Source organism: Aegilops tauschii, chromosome 5 (genome assembly GCF_002575655.3).
Source record: "Aegilops tauschii subsp. strangulata cultivar AL8/78 chromosome 5, Aet v6.0, whole genome shotgun sequence".
In the NCBI taxonomy this organism is placed as follows: domain Eukaryota; kingdom Viridiplantae; phylum Streptophyta; class Magnoliopsida; order Poales; family Poaceae; genus Aegilops; species Aegilops tauschii.
Window position 1 is genome coordinate 178,855,797 of NC_053039.3, and position 27,123 is coordinate 178,882,919.

General features: G+C 51.6%; 1 protein-coding gene across 3 annotated transcripts; it reads left to right on the top strand.

Annotated features, from left to right (window-relative positions):
- On the top strand, positions 1-27,123 carry LOC141023338 (uncharacterized). 3 transcript variants are annotated; one of them, XR_012184418.1, is made up of 2 exons: positions 1-752; positions 26,775-27,123. XR_012184418.1 is itself a non-coding variant. In XM_073500066.1 (2 exons), exon 2 carries the CDS (start codon positions 7,164-7,166, stop codon positions 8,949-8,951), a length of 1,788 nt encoding a protein of 595 aa, XP_073356167.1. In that variant the 5' UTR covers positions 12-752; positions 6,260-7,163; the 3' UTR covers positions 8,952-9,183. The 3 variants fall into 3 exon arrangements, 2 of the variants coding, with proteins under 2 accessions (XP_073356167.1, XP_073356168.1); XM_073500066.1 differs by lacking the exon at positions 26,775-27,123 and adding an exon at positions 6,260-9,183 and having other exon boundaries at positions 12-752; XM_073500067.1 differs by lacking the exon at positions 26,775-27,123 and adding an exon at positions 9,195-16,031 and having other exon boundaries at positions 20-752.

Genomic DNA, 27,123 nt, shown 5'->3' on the forward strand with positions numbered 1-27,123 from the left:
ACAAACAGACATTCAAATGCAACATTTTACACGCTGCAAGCAGGAAGTGCAACTTCTTTAGTGTTTAGAATGGATCGGGTTACATGTTTTGTTTTCAGTTTTAAATAATTATACACATTCTCAAACATCATGTGTGCAAAAAGTGGGTTTATACAGATTTATACAATTCAATCTAAAATCCTGGAGGTGGTTATATGCTATATTACTTTGTAGAACGATTGTGTTGGTTGTCATGCTGATGGAACTTGATATAGTAAAGTCACTTTCCAGTCTCTTATACATAGCCTTGTTATTGCGTTTTGCTTCTCCTAAATGAATGGGCAATGGTTCTGCCGTGCATTTGGAAAAAAGGTTGAGGGATTTTGCATTTCTCTCGGAGCAAAAAACCAACTATAATGTTCATATATATAAGCAGTCATCTGAAATTTATTGAAACATTTTAATTTATTTATATAGGATAAGGAAAATTTGTTTAATCTCGCGGCTGCGCTTGGCTGTGATCGCCTTGTCCTCGCCGACGTCGCGGCCGCAGGCCACGTGGACTATGACTCCGCTGCCAGCAGTGACTGGTCCTTCGCGTGCCTCTACCGCGTCGTGGCCGAGTCATCCTCTCCCCAAATCGACATCCACCCCTTTGTCAAGCCTGGACATGAGCAGGATGGTGTACACGAGCTTCACAGACATGTGGCCATGGAGGCTCCGGATGAGGCCGACGCCGATGACGACTCGAACAGTTCGTAGAGCCGTACCAGGTATAGCTAATCTTCCTCTACTCTTACTCTTCAATCAATAGGAGGCCATTCTGTGTGTGGAGGTTGCAGCTCACACGGGTTTATGGAGGTGATAGCTCCAGTATTTACCAGGGATGTTTGTAGATGTGTTGGCATATGATCCAGTGCATAAATTGATTGCTTTAGTTGATTGAATTATTTTGCATCTGACGTGTTGCACACATATATAAGGCAGAACAACCACTCATGGGGTCTGACTAAAATATTTCGGGCAAGTGTTGATCTTCTGAAGAAGATTGCTTGGTATGGAGAATTAGCTAATTACAAATAGGATAATCCAGCCTCATGTTAGGTCACCTCCACCATGGATAACACCTCACGTTCCTTGTTTAGACAAATTCATCATGCTTCATCCTTTCTATCTTTTCATGTTGCCCATTAAAAAAGGTAAATTATACAAATTAAGACACTTGAAGATCCTGGAATCAACCTTGGTTTGCAATACCTTTCATCCTTTCTAGCTTTTCATGTTGCCCATTAAAAAGAATAACCTCCATGGAATCTGAACACCCGGATCCATTTTTTTGCTATGATCAATCATCTAATTAGTAATACATGTAACTTATTTTGACCCAACCCTTTTGTCACCCTCTGCGTGAACTTCTTAATTACCAGAATGGTTATTCACATAAATCTCAACAATTGGTCCGACTTGCCGTCTAGCAGCAATGCAACATGAAACCTCTGATAGTCCTTTCCGCGGAGAGGATAGTCCAGTATTCCTTGAACAAATCATACATGATACATTTCATGGTCCTTATGCTCATATTGGTGTTGCCTTGGAAATTAGCATCCAGTGCCCCAATTTAGTGGATCCGCTAGTCTGCGGAGCGATTCATTTTGGCTATCTAGAAGATGATATAGAAACAAGGTATCAAAAGCCAATCCATCAAATAATTAATTTTAAAACCTCCACAATCTGCAAAACGGACAGAAGAATGAAAATACCAATGAAATATTATATAACTACAAATTATTATCTATGAAAAGAAATATTCACTATCTTAGAATCTTTCAGTTATAATATACGTACAACAATTGCTATTAGAAAACATCCTACAACATTACTGATATTATTATTTCAGAATACCCCAAGACAGTCTGTAACTCATTATGAAGATTATCGCTAAATATTATTGATATTATTATGTCACTTTTATATACTAACAGATCACCATGCGCCGTTCCCGACCGCGCGTCACGGCGCCTGCGGCCTGGACCCTGGGTGACTTCCTTGCCGCCGCAACCAGGCAGATTGACGCCGCCCTTCCAATCCCTGGTCGGCGCCAGCGACGGACCCCGCTCAACTTCACCCCAAGGCGCGGGAGATCGGCCACGTCCACCGCCCGCAAGACGGCCGCGCCGCCGACAGCTGAGAGGCGCGCCCAGATCCACATTCTGCGCACCCTCGGCATTGTCGGAATTGATCAGAGGATCACCGCAGCGGAGATGCAGGCGTATGAGGGTCTCTTCACGGCGACCATTCCCCTGTCCGTCCTGTCGGCCATCGCCGCTCTGGTTCATCGCGAGCTCCCCGCGGATCCCACCATCGCGCCGATCACCATGATGGTCGCGGGCAGCCCCATTAAGGCATAGCCACGCCGCGCGCCACATCATAGACCTCTCCTCAATGGATCACAACCCCAAGATGCTCATTTGGAACGTGCGCGCTCGCCGCACCGCCGTCCGTTCGCTCGTTGTTACCGCAAATGTCTCTATTGTCTGCCTCCAGGAAACGAAGATGACTTTGATTTGCTCGTCGACTGTCCTTACCCTTGGCTCGGATTTCGACGACTACGTGTACCTTCCCGCGCTTGGCACTCGCGGCGGAATCATGCTTGCGTGGAAGAGCCATGAGGTGTCCATCACCGATCCTCTTTTCACGGCAAATGCCATTACAGCCAAGGTTTCTCACCCATCGAGCGCTCGCACGCCCTGGTGGCTCACCGTGGTCTACGGACCCCAACTGGACGCCGACAAAATAGCATTCCTGCAAGAGCTGCGCGACATTCGCGTAGACTGCCCTGGACCATGGATGGTGTGTGGCGACTTCAATCTCATACTTCGAGATGAAGACAAGAACAATGGCCACCTGAACCGCCGCATGATGGGTCGCTTCCGGCGCATCCTCGATGACCTCGCGCTCAAGGAGATCTACCTCAACGGACGTCGGTACACGTGGTCCAACGAGCAGTCGCCCCCGATCCTCGTTCACCTAGACCGTGTCCTTTGCACGGCTGACTGGGAAGAGCTCCATGGGGAGTGCCCTCTTCGCTGCCTCGCCTCCGTCGTGTCGGACCACAGTCCCTTGCTTCTCGACTGCGCCCCGATGCCACCCACCCACCGGTGATTCCACTTTGAGGAATTCTGGATCCGGTTGGATGGCTTCCAGGACATCGTCACAGCTGCCTGGCACTCCGTCCATGACCCGGACCCATTCAGGCGGCTCATGCTTCGCATGAAGGCCACGGCGCGCATGCTCACAAGCTGGAGTTCGAAGACAGTTGGCAACGTACGGCTCAAGCTGGCGATCTCCAGGGAGCTCCTCCTCCGGCTTGATGCAGCACAGGACCACCGCGCCCTATCCCCGCACGAGGATTGGCTGCGCCGGCAAATCAAGGCGTCATATCTTGGCCTTGCCTCCCTCGAGCGCACCATTGCCCAGCAACGTGCCCGCCTCGCCACTCTCAAGGACGGTGATGCCAACACTTCGTTCTTTCATCGGCAATGCACGTATAGGCGCCAAAAGAACAGGATCCATAGCCTCCTTGTCGGTGAAAGCGTGGTCACCGACCCCGCGGAGATGGCCGCGGCTGCCTACGCCCACTTCGACGCGATTTGGGCACGGAGGCGCCCCGGGACTGCGCGCTCGACCTCACGGACCTCATCACCCCCGCCAATCTGGAGGACCTGGATGCCCCGTTCGACGCCGAGGAGATCTGGCAGGCGGTCAAACGGCTCCCCGCGCGCAAAGCCCCGGGCCCTGACGGCTTCACGGCTGAATTCTTACGCGCATGTTGGCCCACCGTTCGGCAGGACTTCGTCGACGTCTTCTGTCAGCTCTACGCGCTGCGAGGCCGCGGCTTCAGCTGCCTCAACCAGGCGCTTCTCACCTTGCTGCCCAAGCGTGCCAACGCCCACGCCCTCGGCGACTTCAGGCCCATTAGCCTCATTCACTTGGTCGCCAAGATCTTCGCCAAAGTCCTGTCGCTGCGCCTCGCGCCCAAGCTCAACACTCTTGTCAGCACAAGCCAGAACGCCTTCATCCCCGGACGCAGTCTGCATGACAATTTCATCCTCGTCCGGCAATCGGCTCGTCTGCTGCACCAGCTCGGCGCCCCACGCGTGCTCCTGAAGCTCGACCTGGCGCGCGCCTTCGACTCGGTCAGATGGCCATTCCTGTTCGATGCCCTTCGCCGATACGGCTTCGGCTCCAGGTTCCTCGACTGGCTTGCCATCCTCTTCTCTTCGGCAAGCACCATAGTGCTTATTAACGGAGAGCCAAGCCCTGCTATCTGGCACCGATGTGGGTTCCGCCAGGGCGACCCCCTTTCGCCCCAGCTCTTCGTACTCGCCGTCGACACGCTTGGATGCCTTCTCCACCGCGCAACCGAGTTGGGTATCCTGCAGCGCCTTCACCCTCGGCGACCGATGCCATCCGTCTCCCTCTACGCGGATGACATGATCCTCTTCTGCCACCCCACCCTAAGCGATGTCACTGCCGTCAAGAGCATCCCGTAACTTTTTGGGCGCGCCTCAGGACTACGGGTCAACTTCGCCAAGAGCACGGCCACGCTGATCCGCGCCGGCGTGGACGAGGCCGCGCATGTGGTCGATTCGCTCGGCTGCCCCATCGTCGAGCTGCCCATCACCTACCTGGGCATCCCCCTCACGCTACGCCGACCATCCGCAGCCCAGCTTCAGCCCGTCGTCGACAAAACAGACGGCATGCTCCCATGCTGGAAGGCACACCTCATGAACAAGGCTGGGCGCCTCGCGTTTGTGAAAGCCATCCTCAGCGTGATCCCCATCCACCAGCTGCTGGCTCTGGCCCCCCCCCCCCAAGAAGACCATCAAGGCGCTCGAGAAGATCCAACGTGGCTTCCTCTGGGCCGGGCGCACGGAGGCAAACAATGGACACTGCCACGTCAACTGGCAGCGAGTTGCCCGCCCAATCCCTCTTGGTGGCCTTGGCGTCCGCGACCTCGCGCGCACCAGCCTCGCGCTGCGCACGCGGTGGCTATGGTTCAGCCGCACGGACACTACCAAGGCATGGGCAGGCCTCGACCTCCAATTCGATGCTGAGGAGCGCGCGTTCTTCTTCGCCTCCACTACCATGCAGCTCGGAAGCGGCACACACGCCCTCTTCTGGGAGGACCGATGGATCGGCGGGCGGTCCGTCCGCGAGATCGCCCCGCTCCTATACGCGTGCATCCCCAAACGCTGTCGCAAACTCCGGACTGTTGCAGATGGGTTGGCGGACAATCGTCGGGCGCGAGATATCCAGGGCACGGTTGGCATCCACAAGATCGGGCAATACCTCCAGCTTTGGCACAGGATCGCGGGCACGACCCTCTCTGCCGAGCCCGATCGCCTCATCTGGAGATGGAGCGCGAACGGCGTCTACTCGGCCAAGTCGGCCTACACGGCCACTTTCGCCGGCTCCACGACCTGCGCCGCCTGGAAGCTCACCTGGAAACACTGGGCACCGCCGCGCGTCCGCTTCTTCCACTGGCTCGCCCACCTCGACAGATGTTGGACCGCCGACAGGCTTGCTCGCCGTGGGCTGCAACACCCCGCACGGTGCCCCCTATGCGACCAGGCGCCTGAAACCATGCACCATCTCATCCTCGCATGCCCCTTGGCCCGGCAAACCTGGCACGAGACGCTAAGCTGGCTGCGGATCCCCTGCACCCCACCTGACGACGAGCCTTCGCTTCTAGACTGGTGGCAATCGGCGTGACACTCCACCCCTGCGCCCATGCGCAAAGGCCTCGGTACCGTGACCCTCCTCGTCCCATGGATGATATGGAAACACCGCAATGACTGCATCTTCAACGGAGCGCGCCCATCTATGAACACCATCGTAGCGAAGATCAAGGAAGAAGCTGCCCTTTGGGCAAATGCGGGCGCGCTAGGGCTCAAAGCCGTTACCCCCCAGACTTGGGATGTCCACTAGTCCGGTCTCTGTAATTAGCCTCCTAGGAGGAATGTAACCAAACTCTCCCTCTTTACAATGCAATGAAACGCACGCTCTCATGGGTTTTCTCGAAAAAAATACTAAAAGATAGTTTCAAGAAATCAGAAGATGTTTTTTCCTTCAACAATCTTGGTAAGACAAGACATCTTTTGGCATGGCACTTTTATTTACCAAATACATAAAATACTCCAGTACTTTTGTCGGTTTCATTTGGATATTACCTAAAAGAATGCACATATTTAACACATATGACCTCACATTTGTGCAGAATCATTCAACAAAAGGGTGTTTGAAGGAAGCAAGAACATCTGATCACAATCATGCCTAAGACAAAGAGCTAGACAAACGTTTTCTTTATTTCTTTGGCCTTTCATTTACCATAGAGCAAAAGCACAACCAGATGCCAAGAACGTACCCAGTACAGAATGATACATGTGCATCCATTGCAGGACTTAGGAGCACCATGCCACACCGAACAAGCCTTGAAACCCAGAGTAACCGTCAGAATTTGGAAGACAACTACCTACGTCCCTTGCCTATATGGTACACCAAGGAGTTAATCCGTCAAGCCTGCAGAAACAAAACCAAGATCAGAATAACAACATCAGTCCAGCTTATGTGGACTTTTATCCGCTGGAACATGGTTTCCTTCAACTCTTACTTGCAATTATGATATCCTGTAAGGATACAAAACATCTTAATAAGATTGATAGAACACAGAGATCTGAATTATACATATCTAGAACATGTACCCTATCGTTTGGAATTGTGAGTGTACCACAAACTGCAGCGTTCGGAGACAAGGGATATGTTCATCACGGAACGGCGGGATCTAGGAAGATGGAGGCCCTGGCAATGGAGCGGTGAGAGGCAAGGCCTGCCAAGATGACGGCGAACACGTGTTTATAGAGATTCTCACCTTGTACCCGATCTCCCCGCCTCCGCAAGCTTCTCGACCTGTGTTGATGCAGAGCATCCTATGGTCATCCCCATGGACCTACCATCCTCTCATCAAGTGCCAAGAGGACCGATGACACGAGCACGAGCTAGAGCTCTCGAGACCGAGGTGACTTCCTTCCTTAGTGATATCACATATGATCCACTCGAGACATGGCTACTACCTAAGTCCGAGATGTTGTGCATGATTAGGTATCAAGAGGACCCTCCCGAAGATGCACGTGAAGACGGACAAGTCCTCAAGTTCACGGATGAAGAGAACCAACGGAAGGAGTCAAGAACAGCTTCCAGGCCCCGGACATCCGGCCTCTACCCCGGACATCTGGCCCTTGGAGTATCGTCCACAGCAGTCGTCCACCCGACAGGCACCTACAGGCCCCGGACATCCGGCTCCAGCCCGGAAATCCGGCCCGAGGCCCGAAAATCCTGCACCCTCTATCCAGAGAGCACCGAGGCCGACCTCGCCAGCCCGGACATCCGGACCCCGAGCCCGGACATCCGGCCCGTCCCGAGCCTCCGGACATCCGGCCCACCGCCCGGACATTTGGACCCCGTCTATCCAGAGAGCGTCAAGGCCAGCCCCGACCGCCCGGACATTCGGCGCTAGCCCGGACATCCGGCACCTCGCGAAGGCCCGGACATCCGTCCGACGCCCGGACATCCGGCCTCCCCTGTCTGTGCACAGTGTAAGGGCCCGAGGCCCATGTACCCCTTCGCCCAACTATGAAGAAGAGAAGAAGATCGCGATGGCATCCCTTGAGTTCCAAGACTACGTCCTCATTTGGTGGGAACAAGTCATTGAGCGCCGAGCGGCAAAAGGTGAACCACCCATCACAACTTGGGCACAAATGAAGGATTTCATGAGAGCACGTTTCGTGCCTACCTACTACAACCGTGACCTCTTAAAGAAACTCCAACTCCTCAAGCAAGGAACCAAGAGCGTTGAAGAGTACTACAAGGAAATGGAGATTGCCATGATACGAGCCAATGTCACGGAAGATGATGAGCAAACTATGGCACGTTTCTTGAATGGACTCAACCATCCTATCAAGAAGATCGCCGACTTCCAACCATACTCGAACCTCATCGAGCTAGTGCACCAAGCTACCAAAGCGGAACGTCAAGTGCAAGATGACTTCAAGTATGCCAAGTACTCATCCAAGTCCTATGGCTCCTCCAATGATCAAGCTTCAACGAGTCCAACACCTTCTACCTCAACCAAGCCATCTACAAGCAACAGCGACAAGTCAAGTTACAAGAAAACTTTGACAACCTCAAGTCGTCCTCCTACTTCAAGCAACTTCCAGTCGAGAGCTTCATCACCATCTACACCAACCGATGAGACCATCAAGACAAGTTCTTTCAAATGCTTCACTTGCGGCGGCCGAGGCCACAAGTCTTTCGAGTGTACAAACAAGTGCACCATGATCCTCAATGACGACGGAACCTATGACTCCATGAGTGAAGGAGAAATGGAAGCCCTTGACCAAGTGGCCATGCACCGGCAAGTGAACGACGATGAAGATGATCAAGTCTTTTGTGACGAAGATTCGAGCCCCGCTCTCGTTGTCTCCAAGGTCTTGACTCTTCAGCATCAACAAGACGAAGACCAACGATGCCATATCTTCCACACCAAGGCCGGTATCAATGGAAGGTCCGTCAAGGTCATCATCGATGGAGGGAGTTGTCATAACCTCGCAAGTGAAGAATTATGCTCCAAGCTCCAATTGGTCAAGATGAAGCACCCGCACCCCCACAAGGTTCAATGGCTAAGCGACTCCAGCACTATCCAAGTCGAGCATAGGTTACAAGTTTCTTTCAAGATCGGAGCTTACGAAGACACTTTGGAGTGTGATGTCATTCCGATGACCGTGTGCCACCTCCTTCTTGGACGGCCATGGCAATTTGACCGAGGTGTCACCCACAATGGGCGTACAAACCACTATAGCTTCAAGATGAAAGAAAGGAGTATGTGCTATGACCTATGTCTCCAAGACAAGTGATCGCCGACAAGCAAGCCACCCATCGTGGAGAGAATAGTGAAAGAGCGAACCACCAAAAAGAGAGTGAGCGCCACAAGCCCAAATTGAGTGCCTCCACGATGAGCGACAAGAAGAACTTAGTCCTATTTGCCACCAAACATGAGATGAGAGAAGTGTGTGAGAACCCATCAAGTGTAATGCACTACGTCCTATTGTGCAAAGACGAGGCACCAAAAGATAACACCTCTCACAATCTACCTTTAGTGTTATCTTCTCTATTGCAGGAATTCCAAGAAGTTTTCCCCGATGAGCTACCTCCGGGACTACCTCCACTACGAGGCATCGAGCACCGCATCGACCTAATCCCCGGAGCACCACTTCCAAACAAGGCTCCCTACCACGTCAACCCCAAGGAAACTAAGGAGATCCAACGGCAAGTAGAACAACTCATCGACAACGGCCATGTACGAGAAAGTTTGAGCCCTTGTGCCGTCCGGGTCATCCTTGTTCCCAAGAAAGATGGTACGTATCGCATGTAATCCGATTGTCGTCCTATCAATGCTATTACCGTGCGTTATCGTTACCCTATTCCATGCCTAGATGACATGCTTGATGAACTTAGCGGAGCCACCATTTTCTCTAAAATTGACCTTAAAAGTGGCTACTATCAAATATGCATCCAAGAAGGTGATGAATGGAAAACCGCATTTAATACCAAGTTTGGCTTATATGAATGGCTTGTTATGCCAATGGGTTTATCCGAAGCACCCGGTACCTTTATGCGACTCATGCATTTTGTTCTTCGGCCCTATATTGGTGTATTTGTTGTGGTCTACTTTGATGATATTCTTGTGTTTAGCAAATCTCTCAAAGATCATGCCACCCACCTTAGAATCGTTTTGCAAACCCTCAAGAAAGAGCGCTTTTATGCTAATATGGACAAATGCCTTTTCGGTGTTGATAAGCTTGTTTTCTTGGGCTTTGTTGTGTCTTCTAAGGGTGTTCATTTGACGAATCTAAGATCAATGCTATTAAAACTTGGCCCCAACCAACCAACTTGCAACAAGTGCGTAGTTTCCTTGGTTTAGCCAGTTTCTACCGTAGATTTGTGAAGGACTTTAGCACTATTGCATCTCCTTTACATGCTTTGAGTAAGAAGAATGCACCCTTTGTTTGGGGACCATCTCAAGATAGCGCATTCAATGAGCTTAAGAATTTGCTTACTCATACTCCCGTGCTTCCATTACCCAACTTTGACAAACCCTTTGAAATTCATTGCGATGCTAGCGGTAATGGCATAGGAAGTGTGTTAACGCAAGAGAAGCGCCCCATAGCATACTTTAGTGAGAAACTCTCCGGAGCGCAACTCAATTACCCCATGTATGACAAAGATCTATATGTTTTAGTGCGAGTTTTGCGTGAATGGGAACATTATCTTCGCCCTCATGAATTTGTCATCCATACCGACCATGAAACGCTTAAATATCTTAAGGGTCAAACCAAGTTGAACAAGCGTCATGCTAAGTGGAGTGAGTTCATTGAGTCATTTCCTTATGTCATCAAGTATATTAAAGGTAAGGAAAATGTTGTGGCGGATGCGCTTTCCCGTATATGCATGCTTATTACTCAACTTGAATTGAATGTCATTGGTTTTGAGCACATAAAAGACTTGTATGCGCATGATCCTACTTTTGCTATTCCTTATGCCAAGTGTTTGACGCATACATCTTGGGAACGCTATTACATCAAAGATGATTATCTTATGAGAGCTAACAAACTTTGCATCCCCGAGTCTTCTCTTTGTTTGTTGCTTTTGCAAGAATCTCATGGAGGAGGACTAATGGGACACTTTGGACGCAACAAGACATTTGCTACGCTCTCCAAGAACTATTTTTGGCCCAAGATGTTCTGCGACGTCTCACGCTTCACCACTCGATGCTCTACATGTCGCAAAGCTAAGTCTAAAGCTTAATCTCATGGACTTTATATGCCCCGTCCAATTCCATATCTCCCATGGGAGTATATTAGCATGGATTTTGTCCTTGGTTTGCCTAGAACTAGAAATGGAAAGGATTCCGTGTTTGTTGTTGTGGACCGATTCTCTAAAACGGCACATTTCATACCATGCAACAAGATAGACGATGCTTCACATGTTGCAAATCTCTTTTATAGGGAAATCTTGCGACTACATGGAGTGCCAAAGACGATTGTCTCGGACCGCGACGTCAAGTTCTTGAGTTTCTTTTGGAAGACCTTATGCGCCAAGCTCGGATTGTTCTCTTCGGCATACCATACTCAAACCGACGGCACCGTACACTCTCCACTCTACTACGTGTGTTGATAAAGAAGAACATCAAGGAGTGGGAGGAGTGCCTACCTATCGCCAAGTACGCCTACAACCGTGCAAGACATTCGACTACCGGCAAGTCCCCCTTCGAGGTCGTCTACGGCTTCAACCCGTTGTCCCCATTGGACATTCTTCCTCTACCACTACAAGAGCGCACCAACATGGACGCGAGTGCCCGAGTCAACTACCTCAAGAAGTTGCATGAAGATACAAGGCACACCATCGAGCGCCAAGTACAACGACTCGCGACCAAGCTCAACGTCAACAAGCAACCCATGATATTCAACATTGGAGATCTTGTGTGGCTACACCTTCGCAAGGACCACTTCCCCAACGAACGCAAGTCCAAACTTCTACCACGAGCCGATGGACCCTTCAAGGTGCTTGCACGCTACAACAACAACGCCTACAAGATAAACATCCCACGCGACAAGTATTCCGTGAGCAACATCTTCAACGTCAAAGATCTCTCCCCGTACCATGGTCATGAGGATTTCGATCCGAGATCGGATCTTTCCCAAGGGAGGGGAGATGATGCGGAGCATCCTATGGTCATCCCCATGGACCTACCATCCTCTCATCAAGTGCCAAGAGGACCGATGACACGAGCACGAGTTAGAGCTCTCGAGACCGAGGTGACTTCCTTCCTTAGTGATATCACATATGACCCACTCGAGACATGGCTACTACCTAAGTCCGAGATGTTGTGCATGATTAGGTATCAAGAGGACCCTCCCGAAGATGCACCTGAAGGCGGACAAGTCCTCAAGTTCACGGATGAAGAGAACCAACGGAAGGAGTCAAGAACAACTTCCAGGCCCCGGACATCCAGCCTCGACCCCGGACATCCGGCCCCTGGAGCATCGTCCACACCAGTCGTCCAGCCGACAGGCATCGCCCCGGACATCCGGCTCCAGCCCGGAAATCCGGCCCGAGGCCCGAAAATCCGGCACCCTCTATCCAGAGAGCACCGGGGCCGACCCCGCCAGCCCGGACATCCGGACCCCGAGCCCGGACATCCGGCACGTCCCGAGCCTCCGGACATCCGGACCCCGTCTATCCAGAGAGCGTCAAGGCCAGCCCCGACCGCCCGGACATCCGGCACCTTGCGAAGGCCCGGACATCCGGCCCGACACCCGGACATCCGACCTCCCCTATCTGCGCACACTGTAAGGGCCCGAGGCCCATTGAGGTAGTCCTGGACTACTAAGGGGTCCTCGGGCGTCCGGCCTGTTATCCATTGGGCCGGACTGATGGGCTGTGATGACATGAAGGCCGAAGACCGTACCCATGTCCGGATTGGACTCTACTTGGCGTAGAAGGCAAGTTTGGCGACCAATTATGAAGATTCCTTCTTATGTAACCGACTCTATGTAAACCCTAGATCCCCCCGGTGTCTATATAAACCAAAGGGGTAGTCCGGAAAGGATATACACATTACCATAGTCATATAGGTTAGACTTCTAGGGTTTAGCCATTACGATCTCATGGTAGATCAACTCTTGTAATACTCATATTCATCAAGATCAATCAAGCAGGAAGTAGGGTATTACCTCCATAGGGAGGGCCCGAACCTGGGTAAACATCGTGTTACCATCGATCCTAGACGCACAGTTCGGGACCCCCTACCTGAGATCCGCCGGTTTTGACACCGACATTGGTGCTTTCATTGAGAGTTCCACTGTGCTGTCGACGAAAGGTTCGATGGCCCCTTCAATCGTCGATAGTGACGCTGTCCAAGGAGAAACCTTCCTTCCCGGATAGATTTTTGTGTTTGGCGGCTTCGTACTGCAGGCCAATTCGCTTGGCCATCTGGAGCAGGTCGATAGCTATGCCCCTGGCCACCAGGTCAGATTTGGAAGCTTGAACTACGTCGCGGACATCCGTGGAGACTTGATCTTCAACGGATTTGAGACCGCAACGATCGCTCCCCCTCGCCCCGATGAACATGACCTAAATCTGTCATCGGATCACGTCCAGGAGATGGTTCCTGTTGCTGCAACGGCCTTAGAACTGAAGCAGATCATGCCATCCGAGGCCACAGAGTCCGCAACGTTGGAGCTGCACACAGACTCGACACCCCGCAATATTTGCGTCCATAGAACTCCGGACTCGTTTCCGGCTATAAGTCCCGGACCGGGTACGCCTGCGGACATCGAGTTGGATCGGTTCTCAATCATCGAGTTCAACGCCGCAAATGTCTTCCAACACTCGCCCTTTGGCGATGTGTTGAATTCGTTGAAAAACCTATCCCCGATGGGGGACTCACGGCCGAACTATGTCCGGTTCGAGCTAGAGGCTGATAATGGAGAATCTCGCTTCCCACCCGCCACCCACTTCATAGCCACTATCGAGGACTTAACCGACATGCCCGCTTCTGGCTCCGACGACATTGACAGTATAGACGACGATGCCGACAAGGAGCAAGGCCAAGACCCGCCAGTCATCAGGCATGGGACGGCCACCCCCTCATACGACGTGTACATGATCGATACACTTAAAAAGTCTCGCGGCAATGACAAGGGAGATCCAATTGAGAATAAAACTCCTGAGACACAGGCTAAGTTCCGACGCCCCAAACGCCGCTCCAAGTCACGCCGCAGCAACAATGGCACTGGAGAAAATAGTACTCCGGATGGCGCCGAAAGCAATGAAGACCCTGTGGGAGCAATATCCGAGCATGAGGAACAGGAAAACAGGCAAGCTAGCCCCGACGAACAGGCCCTGCCCAGCGATGGTTCGGAGGACGACAACTACCTTCCGCTCTCCGAAGATGAGGTAAGCCTCGGCAACGAAGACTTCATCGTACCCGAAGAGCCCCTCGAGCAGGAGCGCTTCAAGCGCAGGCTGATAGCTACGGCAAAGAGCCTGAAAAGAAGTAGCACCAGCTTCAAGCTGACCAAGACCTACTCAACGACAGATGGACCGAAGTCCTGGTCGCCGAAGAATACAGCCTTAGTGGCCTAGCCAAAAGCCACCCAAAGCACAGATTGCTATACCAGTCCGATGATGGGGCGTTGGGGCCCATTCCATCGTCACACAATGTGGCAGGTCGCCGACAACTCTGTCCAGATAAAAAGGCAACTCAAGCCGAACACCAGACCACCCCACCTCGCCGTAAAGGCAAGAACAACCCAGGTCACGATTACCCAGACGACCTGCAGTGGGACTTGGACAATAGAGCAAGACACTCAAGACCGATCTACGGATCGCGAAAGCATGCCTCGACACACGACGATGGCTACCTATTCGGACGTGTCAAACCTCTCCATGCCCGAGCCGTAAACCGCAAAGGGATTCCTTCGGAGTTACGTCGCAGTGTGGCCCAACATAGAGGTGCCGCACACCCGCTTTGCTTCACTGATGAAGTAATGGATCATGAATTCCCCGAAGGATTCAAACCCGTCAATATTGAATCATACGAAGGGACAACCGATCCCGCGGTATGGATAGAAGATTTCATCCTCCACATCCATATGGCCCGTGGGGATGATCTCCACGCCATTAAATACCCCCCACTAAAACTAAAAGGGCCAGCTCGGTACTGGTTAAACAACCTGCCTGAAAATTACATAGGTAGCTGGGAGGACTTGGAAGAGGCTTTCCTCGATAACTTCCGAGGAGCATATGTCCGGCCACCGGATGCCGATGACCTAAGTCACATTGTCCAGCAGCCCGGAGAATCAGCCAGGGAGCTCTGGACTCGGTTCTTAGTCAAAAAGAACCAAATCGTCGACTGTCCAGACGCGGAAGCCCTTGCGGCTTTCAGACACAGTGTCCGGAACGAATGGCTGGCACGCCACCTCGGCCAAGAAGGACCTAAATCCATGACAGCCCTCACTGCTCTGATGACCCGCTTTTGCGCGGGAGAAGACAGCTGGCTCACTCATAGAAGCAATAGCGCCAGCAACCCGGGCACCTCCGAAATCCGAGACGGCAACGGAAAGCCACGACGAAGCAAAAACAACAGTCGTAATGACAATGAAAGATCATGTGACACAGCGGTCAACGCCGGATTCAGCAACCCCAAGCCCGGTCAGCGGAAGAAGCCATTTAAGGCGAATCGAGATGAACCATCCAACCTGGACAGGATATTGGACCGACCCTGCCAGATTCATGGCCACCCCGATAAACCAGCTAATCATACCAACAGAAACTGCTGGGTCTTTAAACAGGCCGGCAAGCTCAATGCCGAACACAGGGGGAGGAGGCCGCCAGGCGACAGGGATGACGGAAAGGTTCACCAATGAAACACTGGGGGTCAGAAGCAATCTCCACCCGAGGATCAACAACTCCCAGAACGGAAATAGCAACCCGGCTTCCGCCGCCCACTCCATACACCTACAAAATTTGCACCGCGCATACATCATTATGCACTCAAGATACCATGGGCATTGGCGGAAGCACAATACGAACAAGCCTGCAAGCACTCCAGTAACATTTTATTTATTTATTTTCCTTTTTATTTTTTCTTCCTTCGCTATCCTTTAAAAACAGGTGACGAACAGGATAAATATCTGAAACTGGCTCTATTGGAGTCCGGATCCGTATACTCACCTAAGGGGCTATTTCCATCAAGGATTCCCCCCACCGAGGACGGGCGGCGCAGACGTGCGACAGGAGGTCCAAAATAAATTTTTGTAGACCGCACTCTCTATTGAGCCTGTATTATGCCTGTTCCTCCGCCTCCAACCCCGAGCATGTCAAATAGCCGGGAGGATGGCTTTTATATATATCATAAGTAATCATTGGCATACCACTCAGTTCCCAGTAAAACATATCTGAACTAATCATCCGTGTTGTCTCGCCACGGAATACGGCTGCTATGGTTGTTTCACAAATATACCTTGGCATAACCTGCCAGGGGCTTGGTATGGGAACAAATGAGTTGCCAGCAAAAGCCCGAACAGCTCTACAGCGCACTTCGGCGTCGCAAGTTTGGCCTTATATGCATCAGCTCTGAATCATTATCTTGGGTCAATAGTTGGGTTGCCCGGCTCCTGTGCTTGCTACCCTACGTTCCGCTCTATCGGCTAGGGTAGTAAAGGGAGAACTACTGCGATTGTGCCCTGGTCTAAACCGGATGAGCACCTCAGTAGAGAAAGCCGAAAACTGACTGTCATGATGCGGCGAGAGCTGGTCAACCACTTGACGACTTCTTAGAATCTTTAGCGATTCTCCGTGTCACACGAGGGATCTCTTTCAGATCTAATATGTAAGGCACCATACGCCGCATACATACTAGGGGCTATGTCGTAGCCCCACAATAAAACTCCTATGGCTAAGTGAAAGTGTTAACGCCCTATAGTCCGATTGCCTGGTTCGCCGCATTATCACCTCCTTCATGGACCAAGACGTTGGATAAAGAGTGATTAAATGCTTTTCCGAACACCCCCGTACTTCCTACGAGGGGGTTGAAGCTGACGACTGGAAAACTTTCAGATTATATTAAAACGGCCGCACAGGAGGAATTCAGGCTTTCGAGCAAAACATAAAAATAGATTAACTATAAAATTGTCTTTTACAATTATCATACACCTCACTCGAACATTATGTATTTCGAGCATTGACCCTCTATCAAGCGGGCGGCCTTTAGGACGTCTTCAAAATAATGCTCCGGTTCCGGACGGTCCTTGCCTTTGGGTGGACTCTCCGTCGCAACATCGATTGCCTTCATCTTCCCCCAAAACGTCTTGACTCGGGCAAAGGCCATCCGTGCACCCTCAATGCACGTTGACCGCTTCACAACGTCGATACGCGGCACCGCATCAACAAGCCTCTGCACCAAACCGAAATAGCTATTCGGAACAGGCTCGGTTGGCCACAACCGGATTATAACATCCTTCATGGCAGCGCCGGATATCCTATGAAGTTCGGCTCATTGGGACATCTGTTCATTTAGCAACAGAGGGCGCTTTGACGCGCCAAATTGCGACCAAAAAAGCTTCTCCGTTGCATATCCATCTCGCGCTTGGCAATACTGCGCCGCATCGGAAGAACTCTTCGGCAAGTCCAAGAACTCGTCCGGAGAACTCCACACTTGGTTAAGCTGAGCATAGTCCGGGCCACCGAACTTAGTTTGGAGCAAAAAAGGCTTTCCAGCCACAATCTCCTTCGCCTGCCGAACCTCCTCACGGGCTACTCTGGATTCTGATCGCGCTTCCCTCGCCTCCTGTAGGGCCTTGTCCAGTTCAGCCGTTAAGGCTTTATTCTCCTTCTCCAGAAATTCACAGCGGCCAGTGGCATTTTCCAGTTCGAGCGCCACCATGGATATCTTCTCCTCGTTTTGGCGCCGTGCAGTTTGTTCGGCTTTTAGCTCAGCCGATGCCTTTTCGGCAGCAACATTGCTATGCCGGGCCTGCTCCTTGGTGCGGGCCAGCTCCGCTCGAAGAACTTCAACGGCGGCAGCACCATCTGCAGCCACGCATACTCCAGCATAAAAATTATAGCATCACGCCTATACCACAAAAATGTATGGGGATTGCCCCGAATACATACCTTGCGACTCGTCATGACGCGTATTGATTAACGCAAGATCATCCCCTGCCACGTCAAGCTTCCGCTGCAGCTCGGCAATTTCCATAGTCCGGGAAGTGGCCAAGGGGGAAGCAGCCTGTGTTCAAGTTCATCAGGTTAGTCCTCAAAAGGATCATTTTCGATCCTCTGTTTGCTTCCTAATGGAAGACAACCTGAGTCTCAGGGGCTACTACCTATACACAGGCGCATCTTTGCAAATGAAACATAGCTGAAAAACATTATGTCACAAACCTCGAGGCCCTTCAGTAGGCTCATAAAAGCTTCATTTAATCCGCTCTTCGCGGACAAAATCTTCTCAATCACTGTACCCATCAAGGTACGCTGTTCCCCCGAGACAGATGCTTTCCGCAACATGTCCCGCAATATATTGGGAGTCTCCGGGTTTCCGGAAACCGCTCCAGGGGCACAGTCATCCTTTGAAGGAATCTGTTCACCCGTCTCTAGAATCACTGTCGGCTGCGAACCAGATAGTCCGGGGCCTTTGTTAGCATCAGCCCTGGAATCCTGGATGGCCGGAGGTCCACCTTCGGGTACTGCCTCTCCTGTCTCCTGCGTAACTTGTTGGTCAAAAGAGACCCTTCGCGATGACACTTCGGAGTCGTTCGCCATATTGGGCGAGGAGGTTGGAGGAGGCGTCTCGCTCTCCATCATCTCTGGGAGAAGACTCCCCGAAGAAGAGGATCGCCCAGAAAAACTCTGTGCCGACCTGCGAAAATGCATGAATGCGTTACGATTATCTTCGGTAACAGCAACGGAGCAGGACGCTATCAAAGTACTCCGGACTCTCTTACGGTTTGGCCGATGGCTTGTCCCCCTGTTGGAGCTGTTCAACGGCGTCACTTTTCAAACCCAAGCCGCTCGGTGGCATCTTGCCCTTCTTGGAAGACCGCCCCTCCCAATCTTCGGAGGCGGCCCTTTTCCTCCTGCTTGGAGAAGGGATACTGGGTCCTTTTCCGCCTCTGTCTTCGGGCGAGGAAAGGTCGATTTCTCCAGACTCAGTGTCTGACTTACCTCCGGAACCAAGGTCATCTTGGGTCTTCTCACCCTCCCCTGCTGGTGCCTGGTACGGTGCCGAGGCCAGCATCCTTGTTAGCACAGCAGTAGCTGAGTCTTCGGGAAGGGGAGCCGGACACCTAATCCGCTCCACCTTCTTTATCCAGCCCTGAAAAAGGATGATACTGTCGGTATCTTGCCACTGGGTATCTAATTATAAGGTATTCGGCAAACGGGTACTTATTGGGGTATCCGGATGGTTACAGTCTAGGCCGACATCTTCGGTGGTGTCCGGCCATTGCCTTCGTTTCCCGAAGAATAATCTCCACATTCCTTCGTGCGTAGTGCCGAGGAAGTGCTGAAGCGTCCGCGGCCCTTCCGGATTAAACTCCCACATGCGGAGAGGCCGTCGTTGGCACGGCAGGGTCCGACGAACTAACATTACTTGAACGACGTTGGCTATATCGATGTCCTTCTCAATGAGGCTTCGGATGCGACTTTGCAGAGTTCGCACCTCATTCGTTGATCCCCAGTCCAACCCCTTATTAATCCACGATGCAAGCTGAGTTGGGGGCCGGATCGAAATACAGGCGCAGTTGCCCACTTGGAGCCACGGGGCTCGGTGATATAGAACCACCCCTGCTGCCACAGATCGGAAGATTTGGCGAAGGATCCTTTCAGCCAAACGACGCTAGCAAGCTTGCTCATTGAAGCACCACCGCACTCGGCCTGCTCCCCCTCTATCACTTGCGGCTTCATATTGAAGATCTTGAGCCACAAGCCGAAGTGTGGGGGAGTCCGGAGGAAGGCTTCGCACGTGACGATAAACGCCGAGATAAGAAAAACAGAGTCTGGGGCCAGATCGTGAAAATCTAGCCCGTAATAGAACATGAGCCCCGGACGAAGGGGTTAAGTGCAAACCCTAACCCGTGAAGGAAGTGGGACACGAACACGACCCTCTCGCCGGATCTGGGGGTGGGAATAACCTGCCCCTCGGCGGGAAGCCGATGATGGATTTCCGCGGTCAAATACCTCGCCGCCCGAAGCTTTGCAATATCTCCCTCCGTGACAGAAGAAGCTACCCACCGGCCTTGACGGCTGGATCCAGACATAATTGGGGCTAGTGGCGACCGAAACTCGGGTGGTGAAGCTCGGGATAGCGGGGCCTGAGGGAGAAGCAAGCGTGGAAGAAAAAGACGGGTCTGTACCCCTATATATAAAGGCTGCGAAAATCAAACGTCTCCTTTCAGGCCTCGAAAACTTGCTTGTTTCCAAGGAGTTGTACCCAAGCGACGGTTGGGTTACCCACGTCCGGGTTGACAGGAATCCCTTAAAAAAGGGAGGCACGATCTCCGCTTGGATAAGACATGCCAATAAAACCGCGTCTTGAGACGTGGGGCGACGGGCCAGCTAAAGCGGTTCGCAAATAATGGCCGAAGCAGGCGTGATGTCATATTACCAAAAAGTTGTTGTGGGATTGAACTCGTAAAATATTATATCCTCTGCAGTTGTGTATACAAGTCCGAATACAATCAATACATCTGAAGACTATCTTGGAGTTCGGAAAAAGGGGAACCCACCTTGCAATGCCGAAGACAATTTGCGCGCCAGACTCCTCGTCATTGAAGCCAGGTTCAGGGGCTACCGAGGGAGTCCTGGACTAAGGGGTCCTCGGGCGTCCGGCTTGTTATCCATTGGGCCGGACTGATGGGCTGTGAAGACATGAAGGCCGAAGACCGTACCCGTGTCCGGATTGGACTCTACTTGGCGTGGAAGGCAAGCTTGGCGACCAATTATGAAGATTCCTTCTTATGTAACCAACTCTATGTAAACCCTAGATCCCCCCGGTGTCTATATAAACTGGAGGGGGTAGTCCGGAAAGGATATACACATTACCATAGTCATATAGGTTAGACTTCTAGGGTTTAGCCATTACGATCTCGTGGTAGATCAACTCTTGTAATACTCATATTCATCAAGATCAATCAAGAAGGAAGTAGGGTATTACCTCCATAGAGAGGGCCTGAACCTGGGTAAACATCATGTCCCCCGTCTCCTGTTACCATCGATCCTAGACGCACAGTTCGGGACCCCTACCCGAGATCTGCCGGTTTTGACACCGACACCCATGTACCCCTTCGGCCACCTAGACTATATATACTCCTCCTCCTCCTCCCTCTTTCTAGGGTTAGCGTTGTGATAGCTCATATGTGAGATAGAGCCTCGCTCATCCATACGGATCTACTCCTTGAGAGAGACCGCGACCCCTCTTCGGAGAAGATCCACGTTGGATTCAAGACCCCCTCTTGGGCGGCCCCATCAATACCTCCTCATGGAGAAGAACTGGTTACCTTTGTATCGTCCTTTGTTGATCGTGGATCTTGTATCTCCTCTCGTGTTTCGAGGTTCTAGCATATGTGTGACCGAATCTTGTTGGTTTGAGTGATTCTCTTGTGTTTTCCCTCATGTTTCACCTCGTGTTCTTCGTGTTCTTAGTTGGGATCCGCTCCTTTCGTGAAAGATCGGCCATATAGGGTTCCACCCTACATCATCTGTCTTCGGGATGCATCCTCTTCTTCCCCTCCTCTCCCAGTAATGTGTGTGGTTCACTACAGTATATGCAAGTATGCAACTGTATGCACAAAATTCAGGTTCAGAACTCATAAATAAAATATTGCATTGCACGTGAACTCAAGAGATAAATATTAGGAATTCAGAAATAAACAAACTTAATATCTGGTTCAATCAACACACGAATTCGAAGAGGAACGGGAGGAGGGTGAAGCCAGAGTCAGATGAGACGACATGGACCTTGATAATGAATCTCGCGACAGCGACGACCACGTGAACGATCATGTTGATCTTGCAGATGGTTACCCACTGCAGGTCTTGTGCTCTACCATCAGCGGCTGTCGCAAGCACATGCCACGAGCGGTCAAGCACTGCCGCCCCCACCAGGTAGCCCCACAGTATGCCGGCCGCCATCACCGTCGCCACGACTCGTCCAACGGTGATGCATCAGACCGGAGGAGGCCCCTGGCACGGAAGAGAGGACTTGGCTGGAGATGGAGGGCTGGGGGAGAGGATGGGGCGGCGACGGCAGTGGCATGCGCGCGTGTGGTTTTGCCCTAGATGGTTCTGCGCATGTGAGGCGTACGAGAGGGGAGGAGGAACCGAAGGGGTGGGCTGGTTTTTCCGGTTCGTGCTGTTGAGTAGGCTAGACTGGAGACTGGTTGGGCCAAAAAAACGCAAGGGAGGTGGTCGTGCGAGGGCATCGAAGGACATATCGATCGGGGGAGGTGGGAGAAACGAACGAAGACCTACGTAATGAGACATCTCTACTCCAGAAAAAAAGCAAAGACCGTGGACGAGGGTGTTGGTGTGACGAAAAAAACGACAGAAAAACACGAAACAGATAACAAATTAAATAGGTACATAAATGCTTTCATGATGAGGTTTATTTGTTTTCAGAAAATCTGTTATTTGTTTTCAGAAAATATGTTATTTGTTTCCTAAAATAAATCTCTACTCCTAATGTCTTAGTTGGTAGTCCGCGTTCCGGGTTTATTTTCGTCCCACCACTTTCGTCCGGTTTTTTTCGTAGGTTTTTTTCGTCTGCTTTCACCACCTGTTTCACCCAAAAAAAACCGACCCGTAGTTGTTCGCATCCTTCCTCTCGTCGCTCCTCGTCTCCACTCTCTCTCTCTCTCTCGTCTAAATCTCCGCCGCCCCTCCTCTGATTCTGGCCAACGCCATCCGGCTCTCGCGTCGGCCACCATGCGGACGAGGCGCAGCCGCAGACGCCGCCGCTGATCCGGGGACACGCCTCCGCGACGCCGGCAACCGCCGCCGCCGCCGTCGCGGATCACCAGGACGCCGCCCCCGCCGGCGCTTCGGATACGTCGCGGATCTGCAGCCCACCGTCTTTGCCCGCCTGCGCCGCCCACCGTCTTCGCCCGCCTGCTGCCGCCCCTTCGCCCGACCTTCCTCCACCGGTGAGGCCTACCCACGTCCAGATTTTTCGTTCGTAGGTATCTGTATCTTCCTTTCCTTTTCCCACCCTCGCTTGATCTGGATTCAGAGGAGGGGTTGCTCTGTATGGCGGCGGCGTCAAGCGCCGGCAGCGTCACCTGGATCTCCTCGAGCCAGGGCCCTCCGCGCGCCAGCACCTTCCCCATCGCGCGCGATCTGTCCGCTCCGATGCACGGTGAGCGCGCTGCCGCCGCCTTGTCACCGACGTCCTGATCCATCGGCGGCAACATGTGACACCCAAGTTTTTATTTGATTTTTCAAAAGGTTTTATTTGACTTGAGGGGAGTGATTTTAAAATTTTTCTTCAAGAGAACTCTCACTCTCAAATATTTTTCTTTATGGCAAAAAGTTTTGTTTGGATCCACCCAAGATCTTCCTTTGGTCTTGGAGGTTCTTGCTTTTCATTGGACTCAAGACAAAATGTTTTTCATTTGAGAAAATAACCTTTGAAATATTTTTGAGAATGCACTATGGCTTTTGGAAAGTCCTTTGCCACTTTCAACTATTCCTTCTTGCCATGGCATAAGTGCAAATCCTCTCTCCTAACCTTTCCCTCACCTCTGGATCATGATTTGCATCAAATCCAGCAAGTTGAACCCCCCATGTATTTATTTCCATTCAAATTACATTCAAATATTTTTCTGCCTTCTATTCTACCTCTTGGAGATTTACAAAGGAACCCCTTCTTCTGTTTTGATTTTTGGCCCCAAACTTCTTTCCCCTCCTAGTCCTTTGAACCCTCAACCTGGAACCATGAAGATCCACTGGTCTCCAGTTCAAAAATTTCAAACTACATCAGCTGCAAGTTTGGACCAGATTTGCCAAATTTGGTGAAATTCATTCAAAACTTTCTCCAAAAATTCCAAGTAAATTCATGCAGCCCCTGGGTGCTTTGAGTGATCATCTCACCAAGTTACAGCTCCAGAAAAATTTATCTCTTTACCAAAACCTACTGTCGAACACCTGCAATGCTTGGTCACTGTCAAGATTCAGTAAGTTCAGAGTTCAGTCAAGTGGTTGCTGTCGTTTTCTTCAGAAACGGGCGTCGATCTCGCCAGTACCCTCGCGTCGCCTTGCTCCTCGTCCTCGCCCACTTGTTCCTGCACCGCACGAGTGCCTGGCATCTTGCGGGCGTCGGCGACGAGCAGCAGAAGGTGCGCCGCCCCGTGACCGACGCCGGCGGCGGCTTTGCGGACGCCAGCGGGAGACACGGCGCCGCCGACTACACCCAGCACCGCCCAAACCACCGGAGCCCGCCGCGTGGCCGTCCACTCCCCCGAACGCGCTGCCGCTCTCGTCGTGAACCGCAGGGCGCGGAGCGCGCTCTCTGCTGCCGTTGAGCCCGTGCGGTCACCTCACCGTGGACAGACGCCATTACGCCAAGACCAGCTCCGTTTAGCTGCAAAACGAGTCCCGTAACATCCACTGATGCTGCTCGACCGCTCAAACCCCCTGCCAACCCACTGCTCCGCCGTAATCGCTCGCCGGAGATTCTCCGTTCACGGCCACCCCGTCGATCTGCCTATAAATAGAGGTCCCGAGCTTCAACTCGAGCACCCACCAGCCCTACACTTCCCCTAGAGCACGCCTAGCCACTAGAAGAGCCCCGAGGAGGTCTCCTTCCTCGACTCCGGCCGCCGCGATCCGCCACGGGATCCAGCCCGATTCGCCCCCGTGTGTGCTCCGCAGCCCCCATTCTCTTGCCAGTAGCTTCTCCTTGCATCACCCGTTCTGACCCGCGCTTCAATTCGTACTTTGCAGCCCTCCACCGGAGTTCCCCAACCTCACCCGAACCGCCGTCCGCCGGAGATAGTGTCGCCGTCGACGTGGTGCTCCCCGTTGGACGAGTCCACCACCCACCGACGCGGAAGAAGACACTGAAGCTCTTGGTACCCTCCGTTTCTCCTAACTCGCCGTGGTTCGACGCCGGCGTCCACCGCCGTCTTCGGGCGCCGGCGAGCTTTCAAACCTGACATGCGGGCCCCGCGTGTCAGCCTTTGTTTTATTTCCCCGAACCGTTTTCTGTTGGCGCCTTCGAGCAAAATACGTTTTCTCCTTGCGCTTGCGCATTCCCAGCCGAAGCGTTTTCTGTTTTCTCAGTTAAAACCCTGGAACTTTTCTGTTTCATTACAGAAAGGTCCCTGGATAGAAACCTTTATAACTTTTTAATAAAAAGGTATTTTTGAGTGATTCTTTTTCTGACATCCTTAAAATTTTGTCTAGTTTTTTATGGGATTTATTTGGAAAATATTTGGCAAAGTTTCTGTGTGTGTGTTGGTTTTCACGTTAGTACCCCGTTTCGTGATTGCCGTAGGTTCCGGGAGAGGGGACGGAGCCGCGAACTTCGCCGAGCTAGACTCCGACTTCTCCGAACCAGGCAAGCATGTTTGAACATTTGATATGGCAGATGTTTTGCATGTTCATGTGAAAGTTTGTGTGTGGCATATGAGTGTCGGTAAATATCTCGTTGCTTGTAAGGCAACGACCCGGTTGTTCCGAAGTTGCGATGACCTCTGATGAGAGGTGGCCTAATCATGTGGTGACATGAAGGGCAGCAAGGTGGTACTGTTGTAGCATGCCAGCCTTGCGTCATCCGACTCTCTTCGACGTTAACGTGGTTGGAGCCACGTTATCGATCTTTTCCCGCATGTTCCAAAGTTGCGATGACCTCTGATGAGAGGTGGCCTAATCATGTGGTGACATGAAGGGCAGCAAGGTGGTACTGTTGTAGCATGCCAGCCTTGTGTCATCCGACTTTTCCGACGTTAACATGGTTGGAGCCGTGTTATCGTCCCTTCCCCTTTCCGTGCTACCACATGTCTCATTGCCAGGATACGGTTTAGTAAGTTGGTAACCTCTTTCCGTGTACACACCAAACAGAGAGGCCGGGATGATGGTACCTTGGCCCAGGATTAAAGCCAGTCATTCGGTCAGGGGGCATGGGTGTTTCCGGTTGGGACCGAGAGGGGGGCACCCCCTTATAGCGCGCGTATAGAAATTTGATCCCATGCTACGCGAGGTTGTAGCCTCCCCGACTCAGGGTTTTTCCTGAATGTTGCCGAGGGTGATCCCTGGCTTCGGATGGTTAAATTGGGTGTGTACTGGTTAGACGTGTTCCTTCCAGAACACCGTAGACGGAACTAGTCCCCGTGACTACTGGAATCCGTTGGCTGTGGTTAAGTACAAACTCTGCAGAGTCAATTCTTTCCAAATCATCGTATCCATGATCAGTAATGTAGACTTTACATCCAAATCTATCCATGTGAAAATCTTGCCCCCGGTGAACAAGCTCAAGTGGTAAATTCAATTTTATTGTTATTCCTGTGGATGGACTAACATTATATTTGTCTCGTGCTTGTGATGAGTTATATTCCCGAACTATTGTATTGTTGTGTTACAATATAAGCCCTTTATGTGACGTCGCGCAGACGTCCGACTGTGGCGTGTACTCGTTTCTCACTTTAAATATAAGCCCTTTATGCGATGTCGCTCAGACGTCCGACTGCGGCATGCACTGTCTTTACTTTCTGTTATAAGCCCTTTATGTGGTGTCGCCCCGACGCCCGACTGTGGCATTATTATTCTGCATTTTCCTCTCGAGGAGTCTTTCAGACACTCGTTTGGCACCTGTATTTTTATTCCGCATTTTCCTCTCGAGGAGTCTTTCAGACACTCGTTTGGCACCTGTATTATTATTCCGCATTTTCCTCTCGAGGAGTCTTTCAGACACTCGCTTGGCACCAGTATTACTATTCTGCAGTTTCCGCTCGAGGCGTCATTCAGACCCTCGTTTGGCACCCAGTATTTATTATCTCTGCGTCTGATCGCACTGGTTAACTTATTCATGTGCTTCATGTTTGCATTTGTTATACCTTATGTCCGAACTGTCTTGCGAGTACTTTCATAGTACTCACCTGGCTTGTTGATTTGGCCAGATGTTGATGAAGGCGATCTCTTGGATGAAGAGTTTGATAGCGCGTCCGACGCCTAGAGGAGTCCCAGTCAGTCCTGCGCGATCCCGGATATTGGTCACTTGTATCGTTTACGCTTCCGCCACCCGCAATAAGTATTCTCGAGCCTCACTCCGACGCTCGAAGAGTTGTAGTATTCTGGAATCATGTCACTCGCTTCGCGATGATATTTCCACCACCGTTTTTATCGTGAGTTAGAAGTTTGCCACCCTATCCGCCGTATTGTTTTATCGGCGTGCATGTAATAAATTGTTGGGCAGTCTCTGCTCAACTTTGTATTATATTTAGTACTCCTGGTATTTTTCTTCTGTGA